At 47.1% G+C, this 15180-nt stretch overlaps 2 protein-coding genes across 2 annotated transcripts; one reads left to right on the forward strand and one right to left on the reverse strand.

Annotated features, from left to right (window-relative positions):
* Positions 1–2091: 2091 nt before the first annotated feature.
* LOC111256739 lies at positions 2092–3362 on the forward strand. The gene is made up of 2 exons (XM_022825228.1): positions 2092–2209; positions 2311–3362. Exons 1-2 carry the CDS (start codon positions 2092–2094, stop codon positions 3360–3362), a joined length of 1170 nt encoding a protein of 389 aa, XP_022680963.1.
* Positions 3363–13862: 10500 nt separating this feature from the next.
* On the reverse strand, positions 13863–14212 carry LOC111256843 (protein SENESCENCE-ASSOCIATED GENE 21, mitochondrial-like). Its single transcript, XM_022825580.1, has one exon. It carries the CDS (start codon positions 14120–14122, stop codon positions 13886–13888), a length of 237 nt encoding a protein of 78 aa, XP_022681315.1. The 5' UTR covers positions 14123–14212; the 3' UTR covers positions 13863–13885.
* Positions 14213–15180: the final 968 nt, after the last annotated feature.

The raw sequence follows: 15180 nt of genomic DNA on the forward strand, positions 1-15180 counted from the left end.
TTTAGCCCCTCATGCTGTTAGTTTGCGCTTGAGAAGTGCCATAAAATGGTTGAGCAGCTACATTATGGCCTATCTTCAAGTCCCGTCCCTTGGGTTCCAAAAGAAACTGCTTCCTTCGGCTGAGTATCCATGGGGAAGATGAGGTCCGTACACGACATTTTCAGAATGTGGAAGATGAGGTCCGTGTGTACCATATGTGTGAGTGATCTCGACGTGGCAGCTTCCCTTTCCGCAGAGATGGGGACAGCAAGAACAATGAGAAATTGGCCATACCATAGCTTAGTCTTTTGCGCATTTCTACTCGTGCCATTATCTTCTTCGATCGAATGCCACAAAAGGTCTGGCACTTGGACTGAAATCCAGAGCTTCAGTTGATTTGTGCGCCCCCATTTCTCTCACAAAACCCCTGGGGACGACGCACCAGTGCATTCTAAGCTTGATTCCTAGCTGACAGCTTCGACTGGAATGCCCGCAGGGAAGATGGCACTCTCCGTCCTGTTCTACGTCCTGGCAGCCATCGGAGCAGTGACCGTCGTGTTCCTCCTGTGCGCGTTCGTGGCTGGCTGTTACCTTGCAGAGAGCCTTTTCCGGAACGTGGAAGCGGCAGGTACTGTCTCTCACTCTCTCGCTAATGGCCTTGATTTGAACGTATGAACCAAGCAATTTGATATGCTGGACGCAGTGGCCTTACTGTCAGTCTGTCCATCACAGACTGGTGATTGGTCGAACGAGTTTGGTTAACTCTGGGCTTCCATGACGATTGCTACGCAGGTGCGCGACACGGGAACGCCGCCGCCGCCGGTGAACAGGGCGAAGGGATCGCCGTCTACGTTGCCGCGACCAATGGCCCATCGCCCGTCTGGTCGGTGGTGATGCAGCTCCGATTCCACTAGCTAAGCAAGCCAGCGCGAGCCATTGCCAAGGGATGGAAGCCACTGGCTCTGATCCTGGCCTGGGTGCACTGCTGTGATCCCCCGAGTCCCGAGTACTACTACTGGCGGCTCCTCCAGCTATGTTTGATGAACAGCTTAATCTAGTTGATTCTTGCTCAAGCTCCTGAGGCTACTAGATGCTTGTTGCTTAACTGGACGGTATTAATTGTTGGTAGTCATTCTGACTTCGACTAGTTATGTTTATTTGTGGTGGAAGAGAGCGTGCTTTTTGATGGAACCTCTGCGACAAGCCGATACATAAAGCTATTGTAAAAGAAAGTGAAAACTATGAAACTTACTAGCTACAAAGCGGCACCAAATCTGAAACGCAACTTACAACTCAACCAACCTACAATACTACCACAAGGAGCCTAACCAGTTCGCTTTGTTAGTGTTTTTTTTTGCCATGTTCTCTTACCTACCCATCGTTACCAGTCCAAAATCAATAACTTCTGTGCACACTGCTATTTTTTTCTTCTCAATTCTAACTTCTAAACCAGTCCAAAAAACTAGTTCAGCAATCTGAAAGAATATCTCCTGCTTTTCTTTTCTTGTAATGGTCAAACTATGCATGTACAAATCCTTTTTTTAAGCATCAAGCTGTGCTCCAATTCCAACTTCCTAATGATAGCCTCTTCTGCTCACGCCCGGTACTAGAATATTTCGTCGGATTGCTGTGTGTTTGCTGGCTCAAAAACGTGGAGACTCCTCCTTTGTCGTCGTTCCTCCTCCAAGATCTTCCTCTGCCTTAAAAGTTCAGAAACTCTCATTGCAAAGCAGCTTCATACTCTAGCCAATTCGTGTCCTTGTTGCCAAGTCGACAGTTAGGTGAAATTTTGGAGGCGTTCTTGAAGGTTCTGATAGCCAGGTGCGTTTTTTTTTTGTTCATTGTTCCTGTCGTCTGATTTATTCATCTGCCTCCTTTTTCTTGGCCGAGGATACACATTTTGTTTGTGCCATTTCTGCAGTCTTCTTTGTAGCCAGAGTGAATGGCATACTTTTGATCGATCAAGTGGCAGTTGTGGAGAATGCCTAAGAACTTTGATGAACCCCAGCATTCTGGAAGCATCCGATGTCTGAAGCCAAGAACATCCAACCCCCCGCCCCTGAGCCTTCCTTGACCAAACTCTGTACCTTTCGTAGGAAAACCAGGACGATCATGGAGTCGGGTGAGGTCAGAAGGCGGTTCGGCCGGTGCCCTTACTGCCGCGCCATGATCTACCAGGACCCCGAGGCGGTCATCTACTACTGCACCAAATGCCGCACCCCGATCAGAGGTGCTGCTTCTAACCAGAAATCCGGCCCTGCGCAACATGATGTTTTACTCTGTTCATTCATGCACCCGGGCGTGTGTTTCTTTGGTGCATCTTTACTGCAGGCAAGAAACCTGAGCCGACGGAAGACATGAACCACGCGCTGAGCAGGCTGGAGATCCTCTCGGCCGACACCGCGTCGGTGTTCTCCGACGAGCTTGACGCATGTCTCAAGCAGGCTTCGGTTCTCGACGTCCACGGCAACCAGCCTCCGTTGTTCGGCAACCCCATCTTAACCGCGAACAGCCGCGACGATGCCCGTGTTTACTCGAATGGGCATGATGAGCACCGGCCGTTATCTCGGCGGACAAGGCGATCGGCGTGTTCCGACTCGTTCGTTCTCCGTTACGGCGTGTTCATGTCAACGCATTCGGAGACGGAGGGCGGGTTGTCTTCGCCAAGAAACGCGTGCGGACGGCAGCGCCGGCGATCTCTCGTGGGCTTAGAGGAGGTCGAGACGTCTATTGTCAGGTCGAGACCGGCGGCGCCCCGTGTCGCGCCGTCGTCGCCGCTGACGGACCCGGCGTTCCAAAGGGATCTGCTCCGTTCGCTCGACAGCCTCCGCGGCCTGATCGTCGCCATCGAGCCGGCGGCGTCGGTCGGCGCGAGAGCGGCGGCGGCGCGGCGCGGCGCTCGATTCTTCCGCCGGCTGGAGTCGCACCTCGCGCATGCGCTGCCTCCCCAGGAGCACGCCCCGCGCCGGAACGCGGGCGGCAGCAGCACCGGCTCGTCGCCGTCTTCGGCGTCGTCCACGGCCGGCGGGCGCAGCGAGCGGCGGAGGCACCACCACTGTCGTCCGGTCTTGGGCGGCGCCCCGTTCCTGGTCTGCGGCAGCTGCTCCGAGCTGCTGCAGGTGCCGGCGGCGACGCTGCTGTCACGGAGAAAGGTCGCCAGGCTGCGGTGCAGCGGGTGCGACGAAGTGCTCGAGCTGACGGCGCCCGCGGGTGTTGCTGGGTCGGCACCGCAACAGACGACTCCGACGTCGTCGTCCGCGCTGCCGGAGTCTGATGAGCCAGGCAGTTGCAACAGCAGCGAGCGTTGTGCTGGCGCGCAGCCGCTGCACCGAGCGTTGGGGTACAGTTCACCGAGCCCGCTTCTGCAGAGCCGGCGCTACTGAGCGATTGAGAAGGTCCTGGGCCATTCCCTTTCCCAACATTGTTGCTTGGGCTGAAAATTTCTTAACAACTCAAATGGAAGTTCTATCGTTCTCTTAAAAGCCTCCCACATTTTTGCGTTTTTGATCCGAGGGAAAACTTGGAACTTTATGAATTCAGTTTACTGGAGTTTTGTAGAGGTGAGTGGTACTGCATTTCTGCATTACAGTATCAGTGTGTACAGTACTACAGTTCCCCGCCCCCGACCCCGAAATAGTCTCACAAATTTCTTTTACATTGGGCTTCTACGTAGCCTGATGGGCTAATATGTGGGCCTCAGAAGGGCCCATTGCAGTTTGTACATTTCAGCGTGGCCCAGGAACCATGACTAACTTTGCCCTAGCTAGCGCAGCTTTATATAAAGACCGATCTGCTCGTCTCTCGCAAGTCGCAATGCCGCCGCCAGCATCACCCCAGTCCCCACCCGCCGCCGCCAGCATCACCCCAGTCCCCACCCGCCGCCGCCATGAAGAGCGAGGAGCGCTGCAGCTAAGCGCATGATCTCCTGTCCTCCGCCATCGTCGATTCCTTACTAGTTCCGTTGTTCTTGATCTTCTCGGCCGCATCGTTCTTCGTACTAGTTCCGTTGTTCTTGATTCACGATCCCTCTGCCGCCTGCTCTCTCAAATCGCCGCAGTCTCCTTTTTTGCTTTTCTATTTCTTTTTTTTTGTTTCTATTCTTTTGCGAAACGGTAATTGGTTTGGAAAGCCAGGTGTGCCGTGTGATACTTTCATTGATCACACGGCGCGACACCGCAGCCTGGAGCTCTTTCCTACAATGAAGGAAAACACAGGATTTAATGCTGGCTGGCCGATGCTAACGGCCCTCCAGTTTGGCTTTTCTGTGACATTCTTTCTTCTGCAAGAACCAAGAAGTGTTAATTTTTGACCGATCTGTGAAGAAATCTTCAGTTCCCCGTCCACTGTCTCTAAAAATTTATATTCACTGATCCGCGGATGTTTAATCTCTCGACTAAAGTCAGCACTGTATGAATCTACGAACTGCTCAGGACACACAAACTAAAAATTTAAAAATGCCTAAGTGCCAGGGTCCGGCTTGAACTTGTGAATCTTGCCACAGGATAGTCGGAGCAGCTGCCAATTTGACACTCGAACCGGCGGTTCACGCCAGTAGGCAATGAGCAAATGTGCTGTCGTTTCTATGGCCATGATGGATGAGGCCCATGTAAACCCTGTATGTACGCGATGGGCTATTCACTTGCTTAACGCTAATTTACGCAGGCCTATTGAATCACGGGATTGTGGGCCTAGAAAAAACTAGCCCAGGTCCAATACAACAAGGACACTCCAGTGCTCATTGGGCTCAATTTTTAGAACTACTAGTACTTTGCAAGTCTCTTCTTTCGCTATGTGATCCCGAAAATCTGCCCTCATCAACACACTCAGCTTGCGAAATAAAAACGCATTCAGATTTCAGAGCGAGCCAGATGGTGCTCTGCTCTGAGGCTTTGTTTGTTTAGTTCTCAAATTAGGGGTGGCAAAGTTTGCATTTTCCCATAAATACGCAACTGTAGCATTTTGTTTGTATTTGTGAATTATTATCCAAACATTTACTAATTAGGTTCAAAAGATTAGTCTCGCAAAGTACAATAAAACTGTGCAATTAGTTTTTGATTTCGTCTACATTTAGTACTTCATGCATCTATCGTAAGTTTGTAAGTTTGATGTGATGGGGAATCTTCTTTTTGCATAGTACTAAAGTTGGAAAAAAGAGGGAGCTAAACAATACCTAATTTGCAGCCAAAACACGAGCAACAAAGGAAGCTTGCGAAATGAAAACGCCAGAATGAGCTTTAAACCGTCTCTTACATGAGCTTCGTATAGCCTAAAAGTCATTATTATCGATCTGCACTTAGAAATAATCGCAACCTCTGGATTCACAGGAGGTCACCCAAATATAAAAATTGCAACAAGTTTTATCTAACGTGTCAATTTTGCTCCATATTTAAAAATGGTAATGTATACAGAATCTATAGGCAGGTGACAACGCACGCAAAAACCTATACTATTACACGAGCATGCTGCTGACGCTATCTATGCTTACGTAGGAATGTGACGTCTCAAGTACACGACCAACTGGTTGGGATTTTTTCTCTCCTTTTTTTAAGATCAGTGTGTTAATTAAGTGGGATTTTTTTCGTTTTTAAAAAGAGATATTTTCAGGATCAGATACAGATTGCCCTCATTTTAGCAGACAAACCTTGATGCAGCCATACATCTTGGTCAGTCAACTGACAAATGCAAGTTCAAACCCATTGGCGTTATTTGTGTGTGTTGTGGGTGGGGGAGGGGTTGTATAATAATGGCTAAACGAGTGGATTATAAAATTATAGTTTTTGCAAAGGGAAGTCAATTTTTTTTTTTATCTCTGATCCCTTTATGCAAGACCTTACCATAGCACTAACTACTCTTTCCTCAAAGAATTTTGCTATTTATCTGCTGTATGATTTGTGGGAAAAGTTTGTCAAATTTATATATGTTTAATTGTTTTAAAGATTTGTGATCTGTTAGCTTGATGTGCTTATCAGTCTTGAACATATTTGAACCGGAACCATTTAATCACAAGTGGAGGAGCAACAGTTTATTTGTTTTCATCTCAATCATCTCTTGATCTGCCCCCTTCTGAGTTTCCTTTTTCAAGATCTAAGGTCAGGCTCTGACTATTTGATGTTGTCGTCATCTTTATTGAGTTCTTCTATATCCTTATCTTTCCTTTGTTGTTTTTTCTTATCTCCTAATTTATTCTGTGAGAATGTTAGTGCTTGAATTTGTTTTGATTTTTGCTGTTTGTGAAGGAATTGTGTGTTTAGTGTTTGAGGGGATTTGAATTGCTAAAATATATTTGCCATTGTACTTTTTATACTCTTATGTATTGCAAGTAGAGTCTATTGCGGTATTGCTCGTGCAAGTCCTTCGCCTTGTCCCCATTTTGCATTTGATGCTCCCTAATAGTTATTTGCTTCTAGTGCATTTTGCCATAGCTCTTGATCTACTAATAAACAGGTACTGGTAACAGCATTTTTACGGGTCCTGTGTGGGCTTCGATATACCTTATCATGTTGGATCATCATTGTTTCAACCGAACTCGTTATGAGCTAGAGCTAGTGTGGAACCGAAATTAGATGCATATGTATTGGTCTCTGTGTCACAGACTCATAGAGTCATATAGTTCTATTTGAAGGTTGGAACGAATGGAGGTTGGCATGGTCGACGACAAAATTAAGGTCATGTTAAAAGGACAAGATATGTGGTTAGGGAGATTACATGTATGCCAACGATAAATGGTATATTGTTGCTCAAACCAACAAGGAACCTCTTGCAACGGATGTTTAGAGAAAGCCACATGGAGAACCGAGAAGAGCTACTCCGAGTTCTCACGACAGCAGGTCAGTTGACATCGATCAGACCAAATGCATGTGCACACACCAGCTATGGTTCACACCTGCAAGCTTGACTGCATGTATAGTATTCAGATTTCCAAGTACAAGCAAGGTTGGAATCTTTAAGACACGCAGCATCTATGGATCAGTATTCGAGTCATCGTCAGCCAGCTGATCGATGTACATCTAATAAGTATCTAACCCCATCGTTTGGGCAGGGTCATCAGCAGGGTCCTCTGTTTGGCGGTCCACCAGGGGAAAGTTGACCCCTTGCAAGTGGCAATTTTGTGGGGGTGCCCGAGTTTGAAAGCTAGGCCTTGTTTAGTTCCCAATTTGGAAGTGGCAAAATTGACATTTTGTCATAAATGTGCAACTGTAGTATTTCGTTTGTATTTGTGAATTATTGTCCAAACATTGACTAATTAGGCTTAAAAGATTCGTCTCGCAAAGTACAACAAAATCGTGCAATTAGTTTTTGATTTCATCTACATTTAGTACTCCATGCATGCACCGCAAGTTTGATGTGATGGGGAATCTTCTTTTTGCATAGTGCTAAAGTTGGGATTTTGGAGGGAAGTAAACAAGGGCCTAGTCAGCTAGTGAAGGCACACCTCCCCTCGTCCAATCTCCATCGCAAGCAAAATTGCCACTTGCAAATTTTTTCAACGAGTCGAACTCCTATAGGTAAGTCCCTTCATCTCTCACTGTACGCAATCGATTCCATGGCACATGAACACCAGCCAATACGATACACCATCCCAAGCTCAAGAGTTTGGAGATCTCGGAATGTCCAGCCATCCGGTCGTTTCCCGAAGATGGACTTCCTGGAAATGACCCACGGGAAATGAGAGCCATGAGAGCCTTCCGCCGGTGACCTCCGGGTCCTCTACCCGTTGGTGACCGCTGGGCTCTCCTCCTGCCGGTGACCATCCGGTCCCGGCGTCCACCTCCATCTCCTGCTTCTTGGGTCCAGCTTCAATATCATTCTGCTTTGGGGCATGAGGCTGCCGGTGACTCCCTCGGCCTGAAGATCTTGATGGCTTCGTTTCCAGTCATCTACACAGATCAGATCCTACCCACGTCAGTCATGGATCTCTCCAATCTGGATCTTCGCCCAGGGTTGGATTTCTCTGCCAAGGTTCATTCTTTGTTTGATGCTCGGGTCACTTCCCTCAATCCAGATGATGAGTCTAGTTTCTGGCTTTTGACTTTTGGCTTCCTTCACTCGATCTCGTTTGAAGTTAACAGAGGATAATGTTGGTTTCATTCTCCAATCAACTTTTGGCATAGCTGCCTCTCACTTTGCGGTTGTGGAAGTTGAAAATTGGGTTTTTCAAGTTCAATGTTTCTTCAAAAAATGTTGGCCTTCTGATTTACAAGATGGGTTTCTTTCAAAGTGATGATTTCAAGGTTGTGTTTAATCTCTGAAATGAGAGATGTCTTAATTTTGCTAAGCAAGTAATAGCTGAGGCTCAGGGTACATCTTTTCCTTGGATCCATGTGGGATCCAAAAACATAAGAAACAGTGCCTCTTCAAATGAAAATCCTTTGACAGGTGCCAACCTGGTTCCACTCCGGCATTTCGCTCCTTCTATGCAAAGGCCTGATCATTTTCATCAGAAATTAGTGTTCAGCTGCCTTGGCCCTCGGTCATCCTCTGATTGTCCAGCCTCCAATTTCATTCCGGCGAAGAACACGGTGGATTTGAGTTTGTCAAGGGGTAATTTTGATTTGAATTTCCCAGGTGATGGTATTGATCTCAACCTTAATTTGGGAAGCTTTAATGCCATGGCTTCAAGGCGAGACGGTAATGTGGCGCGTCCTAATTCAAGAAACGTTTTGAGCTTTCAAACAGCTGAACCTTTGGGCTGAAAGTAGTGTACTCGTTGCTTGTCAAACTTTCATTCCCGGGCTGAATGTACCTAGCTGGTTAGATGTGGAAGTTGTTTTCATTTGGGCCATATTGCCTCTTTCTACAGATTCAAACCTCGATTTCCGGGATTGCCCCAAGACAAGACCTTCTCCACTATGATTCAAACGGCAGCATGGAATGGGAAAAATGTGGACAGTTGGTTCCGCAAACCAGTGCCTATGACTGATGGGGCCGAAACCAGTGGGACGCTTCGCCTTCCTTGCCTGCGTCGACACTATCGTCACTACCCTCTGCCCCATCGCCATTCCTTCAGCAGGTGAGGAACCTGGTGCTCCACCACCGCCTTCTTCCTGGCATTCCTGACCTTATGCATAAAAAAACCCCAGCCACTGCGAAACCTCTCCTTTGAGCCCTGCTTCGAATCGGCCATGGCTTTCAAGTTTGTGGATCCTGCACCATTTATGCCTAGAAGCTGTCACCATCAGATGGTGGGCCTTAGGAAGCTGATGTCTCGAGTTGTCCTGGGAGGTCCGGGTAGAAGAAATAGTGATGTTGCCATTACCACCATTGAGCCAATGCTAGATCAATATGTATCATTTCCATCCATAAGGGAGCTGCTAGATGTTTTTTTTGCGCAATCGTCGTAGGGTGGGATTACACTCCATTCAGCCATGCCCACATGGACAGGCCTATGTCAGATTTAACTTTGTGCATGATAGAGACTTCTTGATCAGTGGTAGTCCTCATGAATATGGTCAATACAGAATTTCCTTTGTTGAACATAATAGGGGTTGGAACAACAAAACTACTACTATGAACTATGAGGTGTGGTTGATGCTTCTTGGGTATGATATAGATTTTTGGTCTAGGGCTGATATTGAAAAGATAGTAGCTGAATTTGGTAAACTGGAAGAAGATTCTAATAATCTTGCTTGAATTGTTGTGAAAGCTAGAGTACCTAACCTTTCAGAAATCCCATAGTTTATTGTTTGCTCTGAAGGAGAAGATTTTGAGGGGGATTCTTGGACAACCCAATGCGAAATTCTGTAGTATAAAATGTTGGGAAGGGGATTTGGTGACGAGGATCAACCTCCTGATGATGTTGATCCCAACTACAGCCTTGCAATGGAGGTCATGGGAATGATGAACATAATAATTTAGCAAACCAAAATGTCAATCAGGGTCCAGCTCAGTGGGGTTTATGGCCTAATGGGGCTGGAGCTCAAGATGAGGAAGCTTTCATTGGGCCTCACCTGAATCTAGTGGATGAGATTCAGAAGCAGAGGCTCTTGCAGACCGAGTAATCCAGCATGCTCCAATTCTTGACGAACCTATCCTTGAAGACAATGATCTTGTTCAAGGTGGAAATGGGATTGACATTGACTTAAACATGGCTATAGAAGAAGATCTTGGGGGGATTGATGATTTAATTCAAGCAACTGATAATATTGAGGCTGCAGAGCCAGAGATAGAAGAACATGTCATTGATGGTACCGATTCCTCAGACAGTTCAATGGCTAATGCTCTAGGACCAAATTTGGCTGCAGAAGAAGTTCAAGTTAATGTTTTCATTCCACAAGCCAATGGAAAGCCTCTTCACGTTGTTCAAGAGGACATCCAAGAAGATGAATTAATGGGTAATGATTTACATGATCTAGACAACTATAACAATGATATGCAATTAAGCTTTGTGGAGATGCTATATCCAGACCAAGATCTTGTTCTTTCCTCTATGATGAATTCACAAATGCACCGATCATTTCAACCCCACCCAGAGGCAGTGGGCTATACATTTTTCTCTAGGGATGAGTCACCAGAAGGTGGATACTCCTCTTTTTTGGTCTTATTTCTTCACATCACAACTTCTAAACCCACTTAATTTCTTTTGGGCAAAATACTTCCTGACATCATCAGTTTTGCCATTCCTACAGTCTAGCCATGGTACCATCCCCTTTAGTCTGCCTGATAAGTGTCCACTGCAGAAAGCTCTTTTATGTTCAGATGGTCATGAGACTCATGAGGACCCCATTTCAAAAGGAAAAAATATTATTCTGGAAGGAATTCCTATTGGCAACATTGCATCATCTTCTTCATCTGCTCATGCCTCACCATCCCCAACCATAGTTGTTCCATTGTCAGGAGAGTCCCTACCTAGTTAAGTCAATGTGACCTCACCTGGAACACCTGTTGAAACTATGGTGAAAAAATTTATTGAATCACCTAGCCTTTGGTCTTCTTCTTTGCTGTTGCAAGTTGACCAACTTAAGTAGGCTGGAAAGGAAGCACCGAGCAAGGACATAACTGATGATGATCTCAAAAGGAGCAAAAGAAACCAGAATTAGAATTAGGGTTTCAAAGTTCTAGTTTGCAAGAATAAGAATTGCATTGGTTGTTCTGTGGATCCTCCAACATTATCAACTTCAGTAATCAAGAATCTTGGTGCTACTTTATGTAAAGTTGATTCCTCAAAACTGTCTACTTCAGCTTTAATCAAGATCAGTGGCTTCCCCTGGTGGTAGGAAGCTAACTAAGAACAATGATGATGATACCAAGATTTCCAAAAAGAAGCCAAAGAAGCAGTAACAGTTGGATTGAGAGCATAGTGTCTCTTTTGTTCTTTTGGAGAAACAATTCTCTCCAAATTTCTTTTGGTTGCTTTGGATTTGTAATGATTTTATGGGATTACCTGTCTGTCCTTTTCTATTTTAGCATAAGTGTTAATCATTGCTTCCTACAGTTTTCTTGCTTAAATCTGTTTAATTATGAATAGTACTGCTAATAGAAAATCCTGGAAGGTGATGTGTTGGAATGTTAGGGGTATTAACTCTAGCAAGAAATGGAATTTTGTGAGGGATAAAATTATTGAAAGCTAGTGTGACATTCTCTGTCTTCAGGAAACTAAAAGGGACCATCTAGATGCTCCCTTCATAAGAAACTTTTGTCCTCTAGCATTTGATCAAGTTGAATTTCTGCCTTCACAAGGTGCCTCTGGTGGAGTGGCAATCATCTGGAAGTCTGCTCTATTTGATGGGCATTTAGTTTTTCAAAATAATTTTGCTATTGCTGTTGAATTTACATCAAGATTAAATGGAAATGTTTGGGTCCTCACCAATATTTATGGGCCATGTACATTAGAGGGTAAAAGAGAGTTTATTAGATGGTTCAAACATATCCAGATGCCAGATGACATTGATTGGCTAGTTCTTGGTGATTTTAATCTGATGAGAGATCCTTCAAATAGAAACAAAAGTGGTGTGGATTACAATGAAATGTTCTTGTTTAATGATGCCATAAGTGCTTTAGGCTTGGTTGAAATAACTTTGCAAATGAAACAATTTACTTGGTGTAATAAACAACAGCCACCCTTGCTAGAGAGATTGGACTGGTTTTTTACTTCCAATTCATGGACTCTGAGCTATCCCAATACAATAGCTTATCTACTAGTTATGGAGACTTCAGATCATACACCATGCATTGTTAGCATTGGTACTGATATTCCAAAAGGTAACATTTTCCGGTTTGAAAAATATTGGATGGAACATGAGCACTTCCTGGATGTAGTGAAACATGGCTGGTCTATTCCTGTCAATTGTACAGATAAAGCTAAGGTTATAATTGTAAGATTCAAGAACCTAAGAAGAGTTCTAAAACCATGGCAAGCTCTACTCTCTTCTCTAAAAGCAAATATCTCAAATGTTAAGCTGGTCATCTCTCTCCTTGAACTTATTGAGGAATCTAGAGATCTGTCCCTAGTGGAATGGAATTTTAAAAAAAATCCTTGATGAGAAATTAATGGATCTTCTGCATCAGCAAAGAGTATATTGGAAACTATGAGGGAATATAAATTGAATAAAGTTTGGGGACGAAGGCACGAAGTTTTTTCATGCAACTGCCACCATCAAGTATAGGAGGAATTTCATCACTAGTTTGGAAGACAGTAATGGTCATCCTCAATTTCAACATCATGCTAAAGCATCAATCCTTTGGGAACTGTATAAAGAAATACTAGGCACTTCAGACACTCATCCTATGCTCTTTGATTTAGAGCAGCTCCTTTAGGCTTCTGACAATTTGAATTGTCTTGATGAACCTTTCAATTAAGAAGAAATTGACTCTATGTTTCAAAACATACCTTCTGACAAATCCCCAGGCCTTGATGGATTCAACACAGACTTTATCAAGAGATGCTGGTCTATAATTAAATAAGATTTCTATGATCTCTGTGCTGCTTTTCATTTAGAGGAATTATTGTCGTACATACATCTATGGGTCCACCAGAAGTTTTGGACAGTCCTAAATATGGGGTTGGACACCGAGACGTATCTGACATGGAGACCATGGCGCAGGGTGACATAGTCTACATGGAAGGACAGGAACTAGTAAAGGATTAGGAAAGTACTCGTTGTAATAAGAGTACAACTCCTCTAGTCATATCCGATTAGTATTCTTATAACCAACCGACCTGTAACCCTGCCCCCGACAATATAAGGAAAGGTAGGGGAAGGTTTTACCTGTGTGCCATTATGAAAGTTGGGTCTAACCTCCATGCCCGTAAAAAGTTCGTCGACACCTGTATGCCCAAGTGCAACTTGGTTTGTCCCTCCATGCCATTCCGTCCCTATTCCATTCGGTTTTGGCCATATGAGAGCTCTTACAAACGGGCCCAGGCAGCGAAAATGTCCATTGTACCCTTTGTCTCCAAGCCATATGCGCGGAGGCCGTGCACTGCATCACTGCGGCCCGCCGCTTGCGTGACAGGATGCCGGACACCACCTGGTCGGCCGACCTAACCTGAGGCGGAGGCGGGGCAGGGGCCCGGGTTGGGAGCGGGAGCCGACGCCTGCTGCTGCGGTGGTGGTGGCACCACCTCCACGGGGCGCTGTCGCCGCGGGGGCGGCAGATCAGGGCGAGCGCGGCGTGGGGGAGGAGGTGCGCTGCGGCGGCCGCTCCACGAGTACCACCCCGCGGCGCGGGCGGGGTCCGGGTCGGCGGTGCGGGACACGGCGCGCGGCGGCACGTACGACGACGACGGCCGTGGAGGGGTCTGCGGGAGGGGAGCCCGGCGGGGCGGCGGCGGCGCTGGTGGGGGGATCCTCCGGGTCCGGCCACTCGTCCCCCGCCGCTGCCTCGCGCGCCGGAGGATCCGCCGCCACATCCGGCCCAGTTGGTGGAGATGCGCGGTGCGGAGGTCGGTGGGGTCGGCGGCGGCGGCCTAGTTGGCGGGGCGGTAGTGGCCTGTGACGGGGTCGGGGATGCCCGAGATCTCGGCGGCGGCGCCGCGCTCGGCCTCCTTGGCCTCCCCCGCAGTGGCACCCTCCGCGGCCGCAGCCGCCCGCCGCATGGCCCCGTACGCCGCCGACACCGCGTAGCCCCTGGTGGTCGAGGCCCTCGGGGCTAGCGTGGACAGGGCGGTGCGGAGCGCGGAAGAGCCGGAGAGAGCGAGAGCCATCGGATCAGCCTCTTGCTTTTGCGGCGAAGGATCGGACGGCTGCTGGCGCTCTGCTCTCTCCCCTGCTCTGCTTGGTGCTCGCTGCTGCGCATATGGCTCGGAGACAAAGGGTACACTGGTCATTTTCGCTGCCTGGGCCCGCTTGTAAGAGCTCTCAAACGGCCAAAACCGAATGGAATAGGGACTGAATGGCATGGAGGGACAAACCAAGTTGCACTTGGGCATACAGGTGTCGACGAACTTTTTAGGGGCATGGAGGTTAGACCCAACTTTCGTAATGGCACACAGGTAAAACCCTCAAGGTAGGGACCCCCTCCAAAGCAATTCAATCCAACCAACACACAGGACGTAGTGTATTATGCAATCTAGTGGTCCGAACCTGTCTAAATTGTGTGTCTGTGTTTACCTTTGAGTTTCTGATCTCAACGAGCCCTACTAACCAAAACACTACCTCGAGCACCCGCTCAGTAGGTTGCCGGCTTTAAACACTGACAGCTGGCATGCGAGGTAGGGGACCTCGCCGAGAATCCACTGGCGAACTCGATGGCACAAGTCATCATCAAGCCAATCATCACGCTCGAAGTAGGCGCGATGTTTGTATTCGGCTCCTAGGTTTGCATCGCAGATGGTGCTAGAAATTTCCACCGCCACATCGCCTCGACAACGGAGAAGAAGCAGCAAACCATGAAGCTCCAGCGCTAAACTCTGGAGAACCTCGTCAAGAGGTTCAGCGAATTTTTAATTTTTGACGTAGTCAGAAGCTGGGGGGATGAGTCCGAGTTCAACTCGACTTCTTCCGCCAGTCGGATTGACTTTCACGAGCTAGCACATAAGCCATCGTGCAAGTCAGACTGCCATCCGAGTCGATTCCCGTTGGGGCTCCGTAACATGAGCTCTATTTATTAGGCTGCTCTATCCAGATCATAATCTGATACGGATATGATCAAGGACCTCGACTACTACTCGGGTCCGGACTAGGAGACTCCTTTATCAGGTCCGCAACAGGGCCTAGTAATCACATAAAACTCCCCCAAAGGCGGATTTTTCTACTGGGCCCA

The sequence above is a fragment of the Setaria italica genome, chromosome III, assembly GCF_000263155.2.
Source record: "Setaria italica strain Yugu1 chromosome III, Setaria_italica_v2.0, whole genome shotgun sequence".
NCBI lineage: Eukaryota > Viridiplantae > Streptophyta > Magnoliopsida > Poales > Poaceae > Setaria > Setaria italica.